This window comes from Kogia breviceps, chromosome 8, assembly GCF_026419965.1.
Source record: "Kogia breviceps isolate mKogBre1 chromosome 8, mKogBre1 haplotype 1, whole genome shotgun sequence".
Taxonomy (NCBI): domain Eukaryota; kingdom Metazoa; phylum Chordata; class Mammalia; order Artiodactyla; family Physeteridae; genus Kogia; species Kogia breviceps.
The window spans coordinates 102,591,004-102,610,888 of record NC_081317.1 but is presented as its reverse complement, the minus strand read 5'-3'; the positions used below and the strand labels follow the sequence as shown (position 1 = coordinate 102,610,888).

Here is a 19,885-nt window from a genome sequence, read left to right as displayed (position 1 = left end):
AGGAGGGGAAGGAGGCAGGGATGGAGAGGCCTGGGGAAAGTGGGGCGTGTGTGGCCCTTCCCTTGGGGAACAAGCGCTGCCCTCGTCCTCTTGCTGACCTCTTAGGGAAGCCCTGGGAACAATGGTCAGGGGTGAATACTGAGGGATGGAAGGCCATCCTTCTCCTGATCAACAAAAATTAGCAGACTGAACCTTATGTGTGTGTTTCTTGGCTTCCTACGGTCTGGAGGTTATGTCATTGGACTCTGGATGCTTAGGTACTCTCTGTGCAGAAACGGCGTGTGTGTGAGTCCATCCCTCAGATTCATGAAGCATCCCTTGCATGCCATGCCCTGATCTAGGTGCTGAGGATACCTCAGTGGACAAGACAGAGGAGTCTTGTTGCTCTAGTGGAGCTTACGTTCGATTAGCCTGAGACAGAAATACCAAACAAGCCAACAAATACTCAAAACTAAAAAGTAAGATAGGGATGAATGCTAAGCAAGGATTGAAATAACATCATGGGTAGGGGTGCCTGGTGGCTACTCTGGATCGGAAATGCCAAAGTATGACCCCCGGGAAGGATCCAGCCGTGGGGAGGCCTGGGAATGGCAGAGAGGACAGCTGGGGAAAGGCCCCTAGGTGGGGATGCTGGTGGTGGAGGGCGGGGCTTAGGGAAGGCCACAGGCTGGGACGGTGATGGGGTGGAGGTGATGATTTGGGAGGCGGCCACAGAGGCAGGCAGGGGCCAGACCCCCAAGATGCTGCAGGAGAGTTAAGGAGTTTGGGTTTCTTTTTAAGAGTAATGAGAAACCTTTGAGGATTTTAGATACTAGAGTAGCACTGTGTGATTTATGCTTTGGAAAAGATTGCTCTTGTGCCGTGGGGGAGCGGATCCGGGGCCGGGAGAGTGGCTTAGAGCTGTGACAGTGGTCCACGTCCTACGACGGCAGGAGAGGAGAGGACGCGAGGCGCTGGGATCTGTTGTGGGGCTGGAGTTAAGGATGAGTCTGCTAATTTAGGCTTGGACACAATGGTGCCCCTGTTTACTAAGATGGAGAAGATGAGGGAAGGAGCAGGTTGGGGGTGGGAGCTGAGCTCCAGCGTTCTCTTTCAACCACGTGGGTGTTGAGATGCTAGTTAGACCTCCACTTGGAAATGCCAGGTAGGCAGTCGGATGTAAGCCTGGAGCCCTGGGAGAGGTCAGGGTTGATATATGGTTGAGAATCGTTAGCATATAGATGGTATTTACAGCCGTGGAACCATGAGGTCACCTAGGGAGAGTATAGTCAGAGAGGGAGGCTGGGGCTCTTCACGCAGAGAGGAAGCGCTAGCAAAGGAAGCTGAGACCAGGGCCAGTGAGGAAAAGGGGAGCCAAGTCAGGGGTGGGAGGGGAGCTCCGCAGGCAGGGAGGCCGAGTGTGGAGGGGGAGCCCCTGGGTGGGATGCTTGGGAAGAGGAGGAAGGGAGGACGGTGAGCTGGGTGGGAGATCATTCTCGAGAGAGGGCAGCGGGAAATGATGGGGTCCGTAGATGGCAGTGCCAAGGAGGAGTAGGGGGGTGGACTTATGTCCGGAGTCCCACAGGAGGAGAAATGGCCCAGAAATGACCCTGCGGAGGAAGCAGGACTCCCACCACCTCTGGGCCCGGAGCTGCCCAATGGTCATTTCTTCCTAAATCAGTGTGCTACGTGACCAAATCTCTGATTTTACCAGATTTATGAATCTGCCAAAACTTGTGTCTTTTCATCATTTGTAAACCTTTTAGAAATTCACATTTGAATGGTTTTCATGGCTTCTGAAGATTCTTGCAAATGGTCTTCATTGCTGTATTTTAAGATATATTCAGTTTTTTGGAATTTAAGCATCAGGAGTTGATGTAGACTTCTTAGAGCAATAAAGTATATTTTGTAATAGTAAAAAAATTTAGTTTACGATTGGTGCTTCCAGTCCTACCTTCATTCATCACACACACACACACACACACACACACACACACACACACACACACACAAAGGCTGACGAAGGATTAAGGTGAACCACATTAATATGAAATGCCTCAATTTGGTTTTCAATTGTTATAAATTCAGAATTAAAGCTGATAAGCCATTGTGGGACTTGGTATGAGAATGGTAAAAATCTTAAATATTAAAAACAAAAAATCGCACCAAGACTATATTTAAAAGGACAGAGAGCCTTCAAAAGTGGCTTACAAAGTCCCTTCAAACGTGAAATACTGTAATGAAGTTTTAATTTTTAATTGCTAGAAACACAAAATCAAGACGCATATGCCTTTTGCAGAATTGGAGAAAATTCTGACGGCGGTTAAAATTTGTCAAAATATGAAATGATATTCAAAAGCAATTGATTTTTTTCGAATTGATTTGCAGTGAATTTGCCATTCCTCAAACTGACTTTTGGTGGGTTGGCCTGCTTCCAAAAACACAGGGGCCCCGGAGAGTGCTGGGGTGGCCGTGTGCTATGTGAGGTGGAGGTGAGGGGAAAGTTCTGATAGAAAGTTGAGGATGTTATGGAGCCTGGACTAAGACTGCTGGGGCCGGTTTGAGGAGGGCGGGCACCAGAGCAGTGTGGATAAAGGCTGGGGTCCCACGGGGTCCATGGGCCTTGAGTGACAGCAGAGCCCTGGCAGGAGGGCATTTTGGGATTGGGTGGTCATCCCTTGTGGAAGATGAGCTTTCGCCTCATGCTAGATGGCGTGGGGCTCCCGGCCACCAGCCACAGCTCCTGGTGCTGCGGGGGCCCAGAAGTGAGAAAGATCTTGAGGTCCTGCTCTCTTAGGCTTCTTGGATAAGTGGAGGGAACTCTGAAGCCCTTCTCTTTCTCACCGACAGGGAGACTGGGAACCCTTTTGGCTCTTGGTATGTGATGCGCGTGGCTCGAGTGACAGGCAGTGGGACAGGCCAATTCTAGCAGGGCCGTGTGAAAATGGAGAGATGGAGGGGAGGGTCCTTCTAGCCAGGGAACACATTCTTTTAAAAAAATCAAAAAAATTTTTTTTGTACAAATTTTAAAGGTTACTTTCCATTTACAGTTATTATATAATATTGGCTATAGTCCCCATGTTGTACAATACATTCTTGAGCCTATCTTATACACAACAGTTTGTACCTCTCACTCCCCTATCCTTCTAGTGCCCCTCCCCCACCCCCCATAACCACTGGTTTGTTCTCTATATCTGTGAGTCTGCTTCTTATTTGTTATATTTACTAGTTTGCTGTATTTTTAAGATTCCACATATAAGTGATATTATACAGTGTTTGTCTTTCTCTGTCTGACTTATTTCACTTGGCTTAATGTCCTCCAAGTCCATCCATGTTGCTGCAAATGGCAAAATTTCATTCTTTTTTATGGCTGAGTAGTATTCCATTGTATGTATATGTATATATATATACATATACATATATATGTATATATATACATGTATATATATGTATATATACATGTATATATGTATATATACATGTATATATATGTATATATACGTGTGTATATATATATATATACATATACATACGCGCGCGCACACACACACACACACACACACACACACACACACACACCACATCTTCTTTAGCCATTCATCTGTTGATGGACACTTAGGTTGCTTCCTTATCTTGGCAATTGTAAATAATGCTGGTATGAACATTGGTGCATATATCTTTTCGATTAGAGTTTTTTCTTTTTTTTTTTGGACGTATACCCAGGAGTGGAATTGCTGGGTCGTGTGATAGTTCTAGTTTTAATTTTTTGAGAAACCTCCATACTATTTTCCACAGTGGCTGCACCAATTTGCATTCCCACCAACAGCAGGGACCACATTCTTAAACAAGGATTTATTGCACATGTGCTATGGGCTGGAAACTGCTTGTGGCATTTGTGTCCACATTATCCCGTGTAATCTTTAGCGCAGTCCTGTGTGTAGCCAGGGTGGGTGTTGTATCTTCATTTTGCAGATGAGTAAAATGAGTCTGAAAGTGGTTGCGTTACCTGTGCACGCTTGCTGTGCTAGTCAATGGCCCAGCCGAGTCCTCTAACTCCCCAGACATGGCTGGGAGTCCCTGCTCTTAATCACCAGTGCAGCCCATGTGTCACAACTACTGAGCCTGTGCTCTAGAGCTCATGAGCCACAACTACTGAGCCCATGTGCCACAACTACTGAGCCTGTGCTCTAGAGCTCATGAGCCACAACTACTGAGCCCATGTGCCACAACTACTGAGCCTGTGCTCTAGAGCTCATGAGCCACAACTACTGAGCCCACGTGCCACAACTACTGAAGCCCACGCGCCTAGAGCCTGTGCTCCGCAACAAGACAAGCCACTGTAATGAGAAGGCTGCATACCACAGTGAAGAGTAGCTCCCGCTCGCCACAACTAGAGAAAGCCCATGCACAGCAATGAAGACCCAACGTAGTCAAAAATAAATAAATAAAAAAAAAATAACCTGTCATTTTTCAGGTGAGGAAATGAGACCCAGAGAGGGTCAGGCTTTGGTGGGGGTTTCACACACTTGGGAGAGGTAGGGACAGAATTAGGGCCCAGGTTTCTGACTTCCACTTTAGTGGCCAAGCTGCAGAGCATGGCCTAGGGGCCCAGGGTCAGCTTGAGGGTGGACATGGCCAGAAGCAGGATTAGGGACAAGTGACAAGCGTGGCAGTTTCCTGGAAGGCCAGAAGGAAGAGATGAAAAATTCAAGTCCTATTGCTTTGGAAGCCTTGTTGAAAGGTGAGCATCTTATTTTTGCTCCTCCAGGGAAAGGCCTGCTTTGTGGCTGGAAGGTCTACCTTGATGGGCCTCTCAGTTCGGGGCAGGCGGAGGGGTAGTGAAGCCCCCAGGGGACCTGCTCTGGTGACAGCAGAGGCCCATCAACTCGCTTCTGCTGAGGATGGGCTTGGTCGACTGACTGTGGGCTGGATGGGGTGTGTGCGTGTTGGGGGACCAGGCCACGGGGACCTCTGCTTCTCCTCTGAGCCTCTGGTTCTCCAGCTTTGGAAGGCACCCTCAGAATCATGGGGAGCTTGTGAAATCCAGATTCCTGGGTGCAAGCCACAGAGCTCTTGACTGGGAGGGTCTGGGTGGGACTGAGCATCTGTGGGTAACAGGCAGTTTGAGCGAGTCACAAATGCACCAAAGTTTAAGAACTTCACGTCTAAATCAGTTACTTCCCTTCAAGGGCATGTACACTGTTGCCAGAATGGGAGATGGGCATAGGAATAAATATTTGAATTTGAATAGTAGTGCATTGTAACACGTCTTAGAAAAATTCAGTGTTGAAGAAATTTAAACATTTCATTTAATATAAGAATTAAGGGGGCTTCCCTGGTGGCGCAGTGGTTGAGAGTCCGCCTGCAGATGCAGGGGACGCGGGTTCGTGCCCCGGTCCGGGAAGATCCCACATGCCGCGGAGCGGCTGGGCCCGTGAGCCATGGCCGCTGAGCCTGCACGTCCGGGAAAAAAAAAAAAAGAATTAAGGGATTTAAAGAAAAAATTAATTAAATATTGGCACAGGTGGGACTGGTAACATGGCCAAAACGATATAGCTGGTACCCGGGTGACTGCGGTTTGGTAAACCTAGCTCTATAAAAGAAAATATTCAAGGATATCATTTTGAAGATTTAAAGACAGATGGTCATTGGCTTGGGGCAGCAACCCAGGAGGGAAGCGGGGAGGTGGGTGAGGCTTGGCTGGGGTGAGGCAGTCCCTCTACAGCTGGCCCCTCCTTGTCCCCAGGGGCTGGAGCTGGGAGGATGAGTCCACGGAGGTTTTGGGAAGTGCCAAGCACGGTTAAATCCCATCTCCCTCTCCTTCGAGCAGCAGCTGTTACCATTTACTCGTTGGCCCATCTGCCCTCTTCTCAGCAGGCCTGGAGAGCGGGCTGGCCCAGGCCTGGGAGGAATTCCTTGCTCCTGAATCCCTCAAAGGTCCTGTGTGGTCTGTGTAGGGATGGGGCAGGGTGGCGGTGGGCTAGCAGGGGCCTCCCTCCCTGCTGTTTGGATATTTTAGTTCAGGGGCTGCGGCCCACACTGGGCTGGTGTTTGCAATCCAGCACGTCCTTCTTCCTCCCCAGTGGGGACTCTTGAAAAGGATAACAAAGCCTTCTGGACCCGAGGGAGAGGCGCCTTAGTGCAGATGCAGAGGCGGTGGATGGGCTGGGAAGAGGCTGTCTCAGGCCTGCCTGCCCCAGCACGGGCTTCCTCACTTACTGGGGGAGCCAGAGCAGGCCAGTCCTGGGCCCTTTCTCCACCGTGGAGCGGGGCCCGGTCATCGGCCCACTGGCCTCTCTACCCACTCCGGCAGGATCAGAAAGGGCATCTTCCTTGTAACTAGGCAATTGTTGTTACTTTCGCCACCTTTTGTGTGCGCGTGTGGCGCGTGTGCGCGTGTGCGTATTTCCTAGGAAATTTACCAAGTTTTGGCCCAGGGGTTTACATTTCCCACCCCCTTAGCAAAAGCTTTCACTATTCAAGCTCCAAACGGAAGCCGCTGAGGCTGTAATTACACCACATTAGCTCGGAAACATACTGAGGGGAGCGGGAAGGTGCACCTGGGAACCTGAGAGCCGCCGTGGGCCTAAATTAGCTGCTGTTCATTGGCAGTTGTCACCCTGCTCCTCTCTGGCGCCCCTCATGTCCTTGCTCTCCTCCACCTCAGCCCCAGGCTGCTTGACTGTTCACTTCCACCAGCCAGCGTCCTGACAGGTGCACTGAATGGGAAAGAACACCCTGGCTGGTCCGGGAGAGACCTCCCATGGAAGTGGTGCCCCAGAATAGCCTTTGTGTAGACAGGCATCCTTGGGTCCTTGCCTGGCCCAGGCAGAGTGGCTTGGCAGCTGCTCAGAGAACCGCTTGGGAGGCCACGTGCCTCAGCCCCCGCCCTGCCCCATGGCTGAAAGCTCTTGCACGGCTCCCCAGCATCGCCTCTGGTGGTCCCTCTTCCAGGCTGCATCTCCAGGCACGCTGCATCGCTGTTGGCTCCTTCCAGCCTCTGATCTTGCTGTTTTTCTCTCTGCCTGGGACCCCCTTTCCACTCTTTTTGCTTCCTCTCCCTCATCATGTAGGTTGCAGGAGAGCTGTTGCTGCTTCCGGGACCCCCTGGTCTGGGCAGGATGCTTTCCTCTTGGCTCCTACAGGAAGTGCCCTGACCTCCCCGGCACATCAGCGTCACCTCAGCCTTGACCCCAGCCACGTGTCTGGGGAAGTGCCTGGCACATGGTGGGCCCTCAAAAATTTGTTAATTGAATGGGTAGGAAAACAAACCTTGATTCCCTTTCTGCCCTGATTCCCCTTTTATTTTTACAAGAAAGGAGGGAAGTTTTCTTTTTCTGCCTTCATAGGGCTGTTGTTGTCTGGGTAGGATATTGGGGTGATGGTTTAGTCTTTGATGATCGCCCCCCTACTTTCACTTCTGAACACTTCCGGGCTGGACCCCACATTGATGCTTGACTGCATGTGGTCTTGTACTGACTGATGTTGCTGGCCCTGTGCCATTTTTGGCTTCCTTAATAATATTAGCCAACATTTTTTGAACACTTATTATGAACTAGATACTGTACTAAATACTTTTATTTTTTCACTCATCAAATACGGATACAGCATTCACTGTGTATCAGACACTGGCACCTATGGAATCAGTGAGTACTGATCAGTGAGTACAACTGACAAAACCCCTGCTTTCATGGAGCTTATATTTGGTAGAAAAATACAAATGACTAAATAAATGTATACGATGGCAGATGGTGATGAGTAATCTGGGGAAAAGAGATCAGAGTAGAGGGTGAAGGGAGTGACTTGTTATTATGTATAGGGTGGTCAGGAAGGACTCACAGATAAGGTAACGTTGAGCAGAGACCTGAAAGAAGTTGAGGAAAGGAGCTGTGTGGTCATGGGGGTCGGGGAGAGCTTTCTAGGCAGAAAACAGCAAGTGCGAAGGCCCAGAGGTCGGGTCATCATTGACATGCTCCAGGAAGAGTAAGGAGGCCAGTGTTGCTGGAAGGGAGTAAGTGAACAGGCGGAAGGAGTAGGAAGTGAGGTCGTATATGGCAGTGCTGGCTAATGGAAGTATGTTATGAGTCACATACATGCAATTCTAAAATTTCTTTCTTTTAAAAAAATTTTTATGAGAGTTGATTTACAGTGTTGTGTTAGTTTCAGGTGTACTGCAAAGGGAATCAGTTATACATATACATGTATCTACTCTTTTTTATTTTATTTATTTTTTTTTGAATCTTATTTATTTTTTTATACAGCAGGTTCTTATTAGTTATCCATTTTATACATATTAGTGTCTGTATGTCAATCCCAACCTCCCAACTCATCACACACACACCCCCTCCCCCGCCACTTTTCTGCCTTGGTGTCCATACGTTTTTTTTTTCTCTACATCTGTGTGTCTATTTCTGCCCTGTAAACTGGTTCATCTGTACCGTTTTTCTAGGTTCCACATATAGGCATTAATATACAATATTTGTTTTTCTCTTTCTGAATTACTTCACTCTGTATGACAGTCTCTAGATTCATCTACATCTCCACAAATGACCCAATTTTGTTCCTTTTTATGGCTGAGTAATATTCCATTGTATATATATACCACATCTTCTTTATCCATTCATCTGTCAGTGGGCATTTAGGTTGCTTCCATGACCTGGCTATTGTAAATAGTGCTGCAATGACCATTGGGGTGCATGTGTCTTTTTGAATTATGTTATTTTCTGGGTATATACCCAGTAGTGGGATTGCTGGGCCATATGGTAGTTCTATTTTTAGTTTTTTAAGGAACCTCCATACTGTTCTCCATAGTGGCTGTATAAATTCACGTTCCTACCAACAGTGCAAGAGGGTTCCCTTTTCTCCACACCCTCTCTAGCATTTGTTGTTTGTAGTTTTTCGGATGATGCCCATTCTAACTGGTGTGAGGTGATACCTCACTGTAGTTTTGATTTGCATTTCTCTAATAACTAGTGATGTTGAGCAGCTTTTCATGTGCTTCCTGGCCATCTGTATGTCTTCTTTGGAGATATGTCTATTTAGGTCTTCTGCCCATTTTTGGATTGGGTTGTTTGTTTTTTTAATATTGAGTTACATGAGCTGTTTATATATTTTGGAGATTAATCCTTTGTCTGTTGATTCATTTACAAATATTTTCTCCCATTCTGAGGGTTGTTTTTTCGTCTTGTTTGTAGTTTCCTTTGCTTTGCAAAAGCTTTTAAGTTTCATTAGGTCCCATTTGTTTATTTTTGTTTTTATTTCCATTACCCTAGGAGGTGGATCAAAAAGATCTTGCTGTGATTTATGTCAAAGAGTGTCCTTCCTATGTTTTCCTCTAAGAGTTTTATAGTGTCCAGTCTTACATTTAGGTCTCCAATCCGTTTTGAGTTTATTTTTGTGTATGGTGTTAGGGCATGTTCTAATTTCATTCTTTTACATGTAGCTGTCCAGTTTTCCCAGCACCACTTATTGAAGAGACTGTCTTTTCTCCATTGTATATCCTTGCCTCCTTTGTCATAGATTAGTTGACCATATGTGTGTGGGTTTATCTCTGGGCTTTCTATCCTGTTCCATTGATCTATATTTTCTGTTTTTGTGCCAGTACCATATTGTCTTGTTTACTGTAGCTTTGTAGTATAGTCTGAAGTCAGGGAATATGATTCCTCCAGCTCCGTTTTTTATTCCCTCAAGACTGCTTTGGCTATTCAGGGTCTTTTGTGTGTCCATACAAATTTTAAGATTTTTTTGTTCTAGTTCTGTAAAGAATGCCATTGGTAATTTGATAGGGATTGCATTGAATCTGTAGATTGCTTTGGGTAGTATAGTCATTTTCACAATATTGATTCTTCCAATCCAAGAACATGGTATCTCTCTACATCTGTTTGTATCATATTTAATTTCTTTCAACAGTGTCTTATAGTTTTCTGCATACAGGTCTTTTGTCTCCCTAGGTAGTTTTATTCCTAGGTATTTTTGTTGCAGTGGTAAATGGGAGTGTTTCCTTAATTTCTCTTTCAGATTTTTCATCATTAGTGTATAGGAATGCAAGAGATTTTTGTGCATTAACTTTGTATCCTGCAACTTTACCAAATTCACTCATTAGCTCTAGTAGTTTTCTGGTGGCATCTTTAGGATTCTCTGTGTATAGTATCATGTCATCTGCAAAGAGTGACAGCTTTACTTCTTCATTTCTGATTTGGATTCCTTTATTTCTTTTTCTTCTCTGATTGCTGTGGCTAGGACTTCCAAACTTATGTTGAATAATAGTGGTGAGAGTGGACATCCTTGTCTTGTTCCTGATCTTAGAGGAAATGCTTTCAGTTTTTTACCATTGAGAATGATGTTTGCTGTGGGTTTGTCATATATGGCCTTTATTATGTTGAGGTAGGTTCCCTGTATGCCCACTTTCTGGAGAGTTTTTATTATAAATCGTTGTTGAATTTTGTCAAAAGCGTTTTCTCCTTCTATTGAGATGATCTTTTTTTTTTTTTTTTTTTTTTTTTTTGCGGTACACGGGCCTCTCACTGTTGTGGTCTCTCCCATTGTGGAGCACAGGCTCCGGACGCACAAGCTCAGTGGCCATGACTCACGGGCCCAGCCGCTCCGCGGCATGTGGGATCTTTCTAGACCGGGGCACGAACCAGTGTCCCCTGCGTTGGCAGGCGGACTCTCAACCACTGCGCCACCAGGGAACCCCAATCATATGGTTTTTATTCTTCAGTTTGTTAATATGGTGTATCACATTGATTGATTTGAATATATTGAAGAATCCTTGCATCCCTGGGATAAATCCCACTTGATCATGGTGTATGATCCTTTTAATGTGTTGTTGGATTCTTTTTGTAGTATTTTGTTGAGGATTTTTGCGTTTATATTCATCAGTGATAGTGGTCTGTAATTTTCTTTTTTTTTGTAGTGTCTTTGTGTGGTTTTGGTATCAGGATGATGGTGGCCTCGTAGAATGAGTTTGGGAGTGTTCCTTCCTGTGCAATTTTTTGGAAGAGTTTGAGAAGGATGGGTGTTAGATCTTCTCTAAATGTTTGATAGAATTCACCTGTGAAACCATCTGGTCCTGGACTTCTGTTTGTTGGAAGATTTTAAATCGCAGTTTCAATTTCAATACTTGTGATTGGTCTGTTCATATTTTCTATTTTTTCCTATTTCAATCTTGGAAGGTTATACCTTTCTAAGAATTCGTCCATTTCTTCCAGGTTGTCCATTTTATTGGCATAGAGTTGCTTGTAGTAGTCTCTTAGGATGCTTTGTATTTCTGCGGTGTCTGCTGTAACTTCTTTTTCATTTCTAAAATTATTGATTTGAGTCCTCTCCCTCTTTATCTTGATGAGTCTGGCTAATGGTTTATCAATTTTGTTTATCTTCTCAAAGAACCAGCTTTTAGTTTTATTGATCTTTGTTATTGTTTTCTTTGTTTCTATTTCATTTATTTCTGCTCTGATCTTTATGATTTCTTTCCTTGTACCAACTTTGGGTTTTGTTTGTTCTTCTTTCTCTAGTTCCTTTAAGTAAAAGGTTTGATTGCTTATTTGAGATTTTTCTTGTTTCCTGAGGTAGGCTTGTATTGCTATAAACTTCCCTCTTAGAACTTCTTTTGCTGCATCCCAGAGGTTTTGGATCATTGTGTTTTCATTGTAATTTGTCTCAAAGTATTTTTTTTTGATTTCCTCTTTGATTTCTTCAGTCATCTCTTAGTTATTTAGTAACGTATTGTTTAGCCTCCATGTGTTTGTGTTTTTTATGTTTTTTTCCCTGTAATTGATTTCTAATCTCATAGCATTATGGTCAAAAAAGATGCTTGATATGATTTCAACTTTCTTAAATTTACTGAGGCTTGATTTGTGACCCAAGATGTGATCTACCCTGGAGAATGTTCCATGTGCACTTGAGAAGAAAGTGTAATCTGCTGTTTTTGGATGAAATGTCTTATAAATATCAATTAAATCTATCTGGTCTGTGGTGTCATTTAAAGCTTGTGTTTCTTTATTAATTTTCTGTTTGGATGATCTGTCCGTTGGTGTAAGTGAGGTGTTAAAGTCCCCCACTATTATTGTGTTACTGTTGATTTCCTCTTTTGTAGCTGTTAGCTGTTGCCTTATGTATTGAGGTACTCCTATGTTGGGTGCATTTATACTTATAATTGTTATATCTTCTTCTTGGATTGATCCCTTGATCATTATGTAGTGTCCTTCCTTGTCTCTTGTAACATTCTTTATTTTAAACATTTAACATTCTTTATTCTCTATTTTATCTGATAAAAGTATTGCTACTCCAGCTTTCTTCTGATTTCAATTTGCATGGAATATCTTTTTCCATACCCTCACTTTCAGTCTGTATGTGTCCCTAGGTCTGAAGTGGGTCTCTTGTAGACAGCATATATATGGGTCTTGTTTCTGTATTCATTCAGTGAGCCTGTGTCTTTTGGTTGGAGCATTGAATCCATTCATGTTTAAGGTAATTATCAATATGTATGTTCCTATTACCATTTTCTGAATTGTTTTGGGTTTGTTTTTGTAGGTCCTTTTCTTCTCTTGTGTTTCCCACTTAGAGAAGTTCCTTTAGCATTTGTTGAAGAGCTGGTTTGGTGGTGCTGAATTCTCTTAGCTTTTGCTCGTCTGTAAAGCTTTTGATTTCTTCATCGAATCTGAGTGAGATCATTGAGGGGTAGAGTAATCTTGGTTGTAGGTTCTTCCCTTTCATCACTTTAAATATGTCATGCCACTCCCTTCTGGCTTGTAGAGTGTCGACTGAGAAATCAGCTGTTAACCTTATGGGAGTTCCCTTGTATGTTATTTTTCGTTTTTCCCTTGTTGCTTTCAATAATTTTTCTTTGTCTTTAAGTTTTGTCAATTTGATTACCATGTATCTCAGCGTGTTTCTCCTTGGGTTTATCCTGTATGGGACTCTCTGTGCTTCCTGGACTTGGGTGGCTATTTCCTTTCCCATGTTAGGGAAGTTTTCAACTATAATCTCTTCAAATATTTTCTCAGGTCCTTTCTCTCTCTCTTCTCCTTCTGGGACCCCTATAATGCAAATGTTGTTGCGTTTAATGTTGTCCCAGAGGTCTCTTAGGCTGTCTTCATTTCTTTTCATTCTTTTTTCTTTATTCTGTTCTGTGGCAGTGAATTCCACCATTCTGTCTTCAAGGTCACTTATCCATTCTTCTCCCTCAGTTATTCTGTTATTGATTCCTTCTAGTGTATTTTTCATTTCAGTTATTGTATTGTTCATCTCTGTTTGTTTGTTCTTTAATTCTTCTAGATCTTTGTTAAACATTTCTTGCATCTTCTCGATCTTTGCCTCCATTCTGTTTTCCGAAGTCCTGGTTCATCTCCACTACCATTATTCTGAATTATTTTTCTGGAAGGTTGCCTATCTACACTTCATTTAGTTGTTTTTCTGGGGTTTTATCTTGTTCCTTCTTCTGGTACATAGCCCTCTGCCTTTTCATCTTGTCTGTCTTTCTGTGAATGTGATTTTTGTTCCACAGGCTGCAGGATTGTAGTTCTTCTTGCTTCTGCTGTCTGCCCTCTGGTGGATGAGGCTATCTAAGAGGCTTGTGCAAGTTTCCTGAGGGGAGGGACTGATGGTGGGTAGAGCTAGGTGTTGCTCTGGTGAGCAGAGCTCAGTAAAACTTAAATCTGCTTGTCTGCTGATAGGTGGGGCTGGGTTCCCTCCCTGTTGGTTGTTTGGCTTGAGGCAACCCAACACTGGAGCCTACCTGGCTCTTTGGTGGGCTAATGGTGGACTCTGGGAGAGCTCCCGCCAAGGAGTACTTCTGAGACTTTCTGCTGCCAGTGTCCTTGTCCTCACGGTGAGACACAGCCACCGCCTGCCTCTGCAGGAGACCCTCCAACACTAGCAGGTAGGTCTGGTTCAGTCTCCTATGGAGTCACTGCTCCTTCCCCTGGGTCCCAGTGCACACACTACTTTGTGTGTGTCCTCCAAGAGTGGAGTCTCTGTTTGCCCCAGTCCTGTTGGAGTCCTGCAGTCAAATCCCGCTAGCCTTCAAAGTCTAATTCTCTAGGAATTCTCCTCCAGTTGCTGGACCCCCAGGTTGGAAAGCCTGACGTTGGGGCTCAGAACCTTCACTTCAGTGGGTGGACTTCTGTGGTATAAGTGTTCTCCACTTTGTGAGTCACCCACCCAGCAGTTATGGGATTTGATTTTATTGTGATTGTGCCCCTCCTACCATCTCATTGTGGCTTCTCCTTTGTCTTTGGATGTGGGGTATCTTTTCTGGTGAGTTCCAGTGTCTTCCTGTCGATTATTGTTCAGCAGTTAGTTGTGATTCCGGTGCTCTCACAAGAGGGAGTGAGCACATGTCCTTCTACTACTCCATCTTGAACTAATCTCATACTCTTTTTTAGATTCTTGTCCCATATTGGTCATTAGAGACTATTGAGCAGAGTTCCCTGTGCTACACAGTAGGTCCTTATTAGTTATCTATTTTATATATAGTAGTGTGTATAAGTCAATACCAGTCTCTCAATTTATCCCCCACCACCAATTCTAAAATTTCGGATAGGCGCATTAAAAAAGTTAAAAAGAAGCAAGTGAAATTAATAATACTTTAGTTTAACACAATATATCTAAGATATTATCACTTCAGCATGTAATCAGGTAAAACATTGTTTGAAATGAAATGCTTTACATTATTATTTTTTCTTATTAAGATTTCAAAATCCGGTATGCACATCTCTTTTCGGGCTAGCTCCATTTCAAGTTCAATGGCCACACGAGGTAATGGCTGCCATATTGGACAGCACACATATAGAGCCTTGTGGACCCTGCCAAGGCCTCTGAATGAGATGGGGAAGCCACTGGAAGCTTTGGGGCCCAGGAGCATTATCTCTGCCTTAGGTTCTAGAAGGTTTGCTCCAACTGTGATGAGAGAAGATTGCTGTGGGGTGGGAGGCAAAAGGACAGAGCAGGGAGACTGGGAAGGAGACCTTTACCAGTACACAGTGACAATGGCTTGGACCGAGGTGGGGGTAGTGGTGGTGGTGAGAGTGGCTGGATTCTGGGTATGTTCTCCCAGGTCTTTCTGCTGTGGATAAGAGAGCAGTCAAGGGAGGGCCAAGATTTTTGGCCTGAGCTACTGGAAGGCTGGAATTGTTTTCAGAGGCATGAGGAAGACCCTGGGTGGGGGGGCAGCCTTGGGGGAACGTGGGGTGTGGTTTGAGGCGTGGGTGACAGCCTTTCAGGTAGAGTTGGTGGGCAGGCAGCTGGACCTACGAGTCTGGGGTTCACAGCGGAAGTCCCTGCCCTGGCTGGGGATATATTTGGGAGTCGACAGCGTATTGATGGTGTGTAAGGCCATGCATGAGTGGAGGGCCCTGGGGAGTGGGTGCATATAGAGGAAAGGGGGCTGAGCCCTGGTGGAGAAGATGGAACCAACGAAGCAGGCCTGGAGGGAGAGCACAGGGAGGCAGCAGGAAGACTGTGAGAAAAGGGGGGTTGAGGAAGCCACCAGTTGTGTCCAGTGTGCCGATGGGCAGGGGAGGAGGAACCCCCAGGGTCTCTGATCACTGCCAAGGAAGGAGGCAAATGCCAGGCTGCCGTGGGTCCAGGAGAGAATGGGAGGGGAGAAAGTGACTACTGGTATAGATGACTCGTTTGAGGGGTTTTGCTTTAAAGACGAGCAGAAAGATAGGGTGGTAGCTTAGCAGTGAGCATGTGGTCATAAGAAGTTCTTTTTTTTCCTTAAAGATGGGCGATGTAATAGCCGATGGGGATGATCTAGTAGACAGGGCAAAATTATCACGAGGGAGAGAGAGAGAGAAATGAGCTCATTCATGCTCACAGCAGCGCTATGAAGCAGGTACTATTTTCCAGACAGGGAGACTGAGGCAAAGGAAGGTCCAGCCACTTGCCCAAGGCCACACAGCTGATAAGCAGCAGGGTGAGTAATCGATGCAGATGCCTCAGTTTTAGGATGCCCGGTCTTAATCATTCTGCTCTTTTGCCTCTTCATTTCTGAGCTAGATTTGTGAGGTCCTTGAGAAGGGACTCCTCTTACATGTACAGGTCCAGCCCAGCACCTGGCAGGGAGAGGGCTGTGCAGAGGTGGGACTTGATAGATCATTAATGACCAGGTGATCGGAACACTGGGACTTGTGCCGGAAGTGCCATGGGAGGGTAGGTGTGGCCACACCCTAGTCTTTCCCACCCTCTGTGGGACAGGGCCTCACGTGGATAGGGTAGTGCTCAAGAAATACTGAAAAGCATTTGTTGGGTGGATGAGGAATGAATGAAAGACCATGGCTTATCCATCCTAGAACCTAAGCTGGTGGCTCTCCCTGGTATACCACGGTGCTGGCCAGATCTGGGCTCCTGCTCTGGTTTGCTACCAGTGTGCTAGAAGACCTCCCATCCAGCTCTCACCAGAATGTCATGGGGTGGAGGGTGAGGGGCCTGTGCAGACTGAATTCCTGTCTCCCCACTCTGTCATCAGGATGGACAAGAGGTGCTCTGCAGGTGGGAGTAGGCTTGTGGCTGGGGGGTTCCTGTGCCATGTGTTCCCCTCAGGACAGCTGAGACTTGGGGGATGGGGCAGACACCACGGAAGGAACCTGACAGTTCCTGGGATCACCGAGGTGTTTTGATCCACAGGCAGTGGCGTGAAGCTCAAAGCCACGGCTCTGATGCCAAGGTCCCAGCATCCAGCTCATCTGTGCTTTGCTTGATTAAGGGCTCAGCCCTGCTGGAGCCTGAGGCTGGCCTTCAGCCTCCTCCTCACACTGCTGGGCTCCCAGCCCAGTGCTTGCTTTCAGTGGTCTCGGCACTAACTGGCTGCAGTAGCAGTCCCACCCCATGGGGCCTTTTGAAATGTGTGGGGACAGTTTCAGTGGTCACAGTGGTAGGGGTGAGGATGGTGGCCGTGGTGCTATTGGTACCCTGGCTGCTGAAGATCCCATAGTGGGAACTTCCTAAGGGCCAGCAGTGCTCCCTGACTGGAAGCCCTGCTCACATGTGCGACCTTGGGTGCCCAGGGACCCGGGGACCCATCTTGCATCAATGGCCACCTAGTTGTGTGCTCTTGAGCCAGTCCGTTTGTTTCCCCATTTCCCACTTTTGTGAACAGGGCCACGAACACCTAGTTGCTTGCTTTTTTGTTTTGTGATAATTTATTTTTTTAAATCAAAGTATAGTTGATTCACAATATTGTGTTAGTTTCAGGTGTATAGCAAAGTGATTCAGTTATATACATACATATATATTTTCAGATTATTTTCCATTATAGGTTATTACAAGGTACTGAATATAGTTCCTTGTGCTATGTAGTAAATCCTTATTGCTTATCTATTTTATGTATAGTAGTTTGTATCTGCTAATCCCGTACCCCTAATTTATCCCTCCCCCTCCCCTTTTCCCTCTGGTCTGTTTGTCTTCTGTGTCTGTGAGTCTGTTTCTGTTTTGTGTACAGATTCATTTGTATTATTTTTTAGATTCCACATATAAGTGATATCATATAATATGTTTCTTCCTCTGACTTTCATCACTTAGTATGATAATCTGTAGGTCCATCCATCTTGCTGCAAATGGCATTATTTCATTCTTTTTTATGGCTGAGTAGTATTCCATTGTATATATACACCACATCTTCTTTATCCATTCATCCATTGATGGACACTTAGGTTGTTTCCATGTCTTGGCTATTGTAAATAGCGCTGCTATGAGCATTAGGGTGCATGTATCTTTTTTTTTTTTTTTTTTTTTCTGTATGCGGGCCTCTCACTGCTGTGGCCTCTCCCATTGCGGAGCACAGGCTCCGGACGCGCAGGCCCAGCGGCCATGGCTCACGGGCTTAGGTGCTCCGCGGCATGTGGGATCTTCCCGGACCAGGGCACGAACCCGTGACCCCTGCATCGGCAGGCGGATTCTCAACCACTGCGCCACCAGGGAAGCCCCATGTATCTTTTCAAATTAGAGTTTTCGTCTTCTCTGGGTATATGTCCAGGAGTGGGATAGCTGGATCATTTGGTAGTTCTGTTTTTAGCTTTTTTTTTTTTTTTTTTTTTTGCTGTACCCGGGCCTCTCACTGCTGTGGCCTCTCCCGTTGCAGAGCACAGGCTCTGGCCGCGCAGGCTCAACGGCCATTGGCTCACGGGCCCAGCCACTCCGCGGCACGTGGGATCTTCCCGGACCGGGGCACGAACCCACCTCCCCTGCATCGGCAGGCGGACTCTCAATCACTGCGCCACCAGGGAAGCCCTCTTTTTAGCTTTTTAAAGGAATCTTCATACTGTTTTTGAAATAAGTTTTAAATAAGACTTTGGTTTAATAGTCGTCATCCTAAAAGCACACCGTACGTACAGCTTGCGGGAGGGCTACTAAGTGATCCCCATCTCACAGATGAGCAAAACGAGTCAGAGAGTACAATGACCCTGGGGGGTGTCCCCAGCATGGGCTGACTGCCCCCTTCCTTCCCTTCAGGGACAGGGGCAGACCCGGCAGTCAGCGCCAGGAGCAACCACTGCCTGGATGCCGCCAAAGCCTGCAACCTGAACGACAACTGCAAGAAGCTGCGCTCCTCCTACATCTCCATCTGCAACCGCGAGATCTCGCCCACTGAGCGCTGCAACCGCCGCAAGTGCCACAAGGCCCTGCGCCAGTTCTTTGACCGCGTGCCCGGCGAGTATACCTACCGCATGCTCTTCTGCTCCTGCCAGGACCAGGCGTGCGCCGAGCGCCGCCGCCAGACCATCCTGCCCAGCTGCTCCTACGAGGACAAGGAGAAGCCCAACTGCCTGGACCTCCGCAGCCTGTGCCGGACGGACCACCTCTGCAGGTAGGGGCCGCCGCAGCTCCGAGGGGAGTCGGCTGGGGTGCTCTGCCTGCTCGGCATTCTCTTGGTTACGATCTTGAGCCCGGAAGAGAGGGTGACTCGGACATGTGCAAAACGAATTGCCATTCATTCATTCATTCATTCATCCTTCCCTTCCTTCCTTCATTCATCCATCCATCCATCCATCCATCCATCCATCCATCCATCCATCCATCCATTCATCTGTCCATTCATTTATTCATCACAGGTTTATCATTTGCCTGCTGTGTGCCCAGCTTCAGGCTAAGCACCATGGGGGAAACCAAGATGAACCACCCTAGGAGCTCCTTCTTTAACATCATAGACCCTAGAGCCTGGAGTAAGAAGGGGCCTTCAGTGACTTTAGGTCCACTTCTAAAGGAAGCCCACCCATTATCCCAGTGGGGTCCTGTGGCCGTCATGGAAGGGCTCTTGCACATCCCAGAGGCAGCTCCTTCCACACTGACAGCTGAGCTCGTCTAGTGTTGGGTGGGGCATGGGGCTCTGACGGTCCTGGGTTTGAATCCCGACTTTTCCACTTACTAGCTTTGTGATTTGGAGCAGGTTTTTTTAAATGTCCTGAGTGTCCATCCCTTCACCCATGAAATGGGAATAAAAATACCCAAGGCACAGCATTATTGTGAGGATTAGAGGACATGGGTGTTAAAGCTTAGCACAGAGTTTGGCATAAAGTAATCGCTTAATAAGTGTCTAATTATTTGGAAGGTTTGTTTTGTTACAGTGAGTTGAAATTTGCCTCTGTGATTCTTCTGTTTTTCCTGTTTGTTAGTAACCATTTATTGAACCTCTCTTGTATCCAGTGCATGGTTCTAAGGCTTAGGCCTGCAGAGGTGAACACGACACTCTCCAAGGAGCTCCCAGGCCAGAGGGGGGACAGGGATCCCAATGCAGTGGGCTGAGGGCTTGGGCTCCCAGAGGAGGGTGCACAGAAGAAGGGCATCTGCCTCAGCCTGGGGGTCCAGAGGACGGGGCCTTGAGCTGAACCTTGGAACATGAGAAAGAGAAAGCCAGGGAATGAGTCTGGCATGCAAATAAAAGGAACATGTAATGGGGCCACGTGTT

At 46.3% G+C, this 19,885-nt stretch overlaps 1 protein-coding gene across 1 annotated transcript in view; it reads left to right on the top strand.

Moving 5' to 3' along the window:
- The window catches only part of GFRA2 (GDNF family receptor alpha 2), a 92,668-nt gene that overhangs the window by 21,001 nt on the left and 51,782 nt on the right, over nt 1–19,885 (top strand). The window contains exon 4 of the mRNA XM_059071948.2: nt 18,433–18,787. Within this exon, the coding sequence (XP_058927931.1) occupies nt 18,433–18,787 (355 nt within the window). The remainder of the gene's footprint in view (nt 1–18,432; nt 18,788–19,885) is intronic.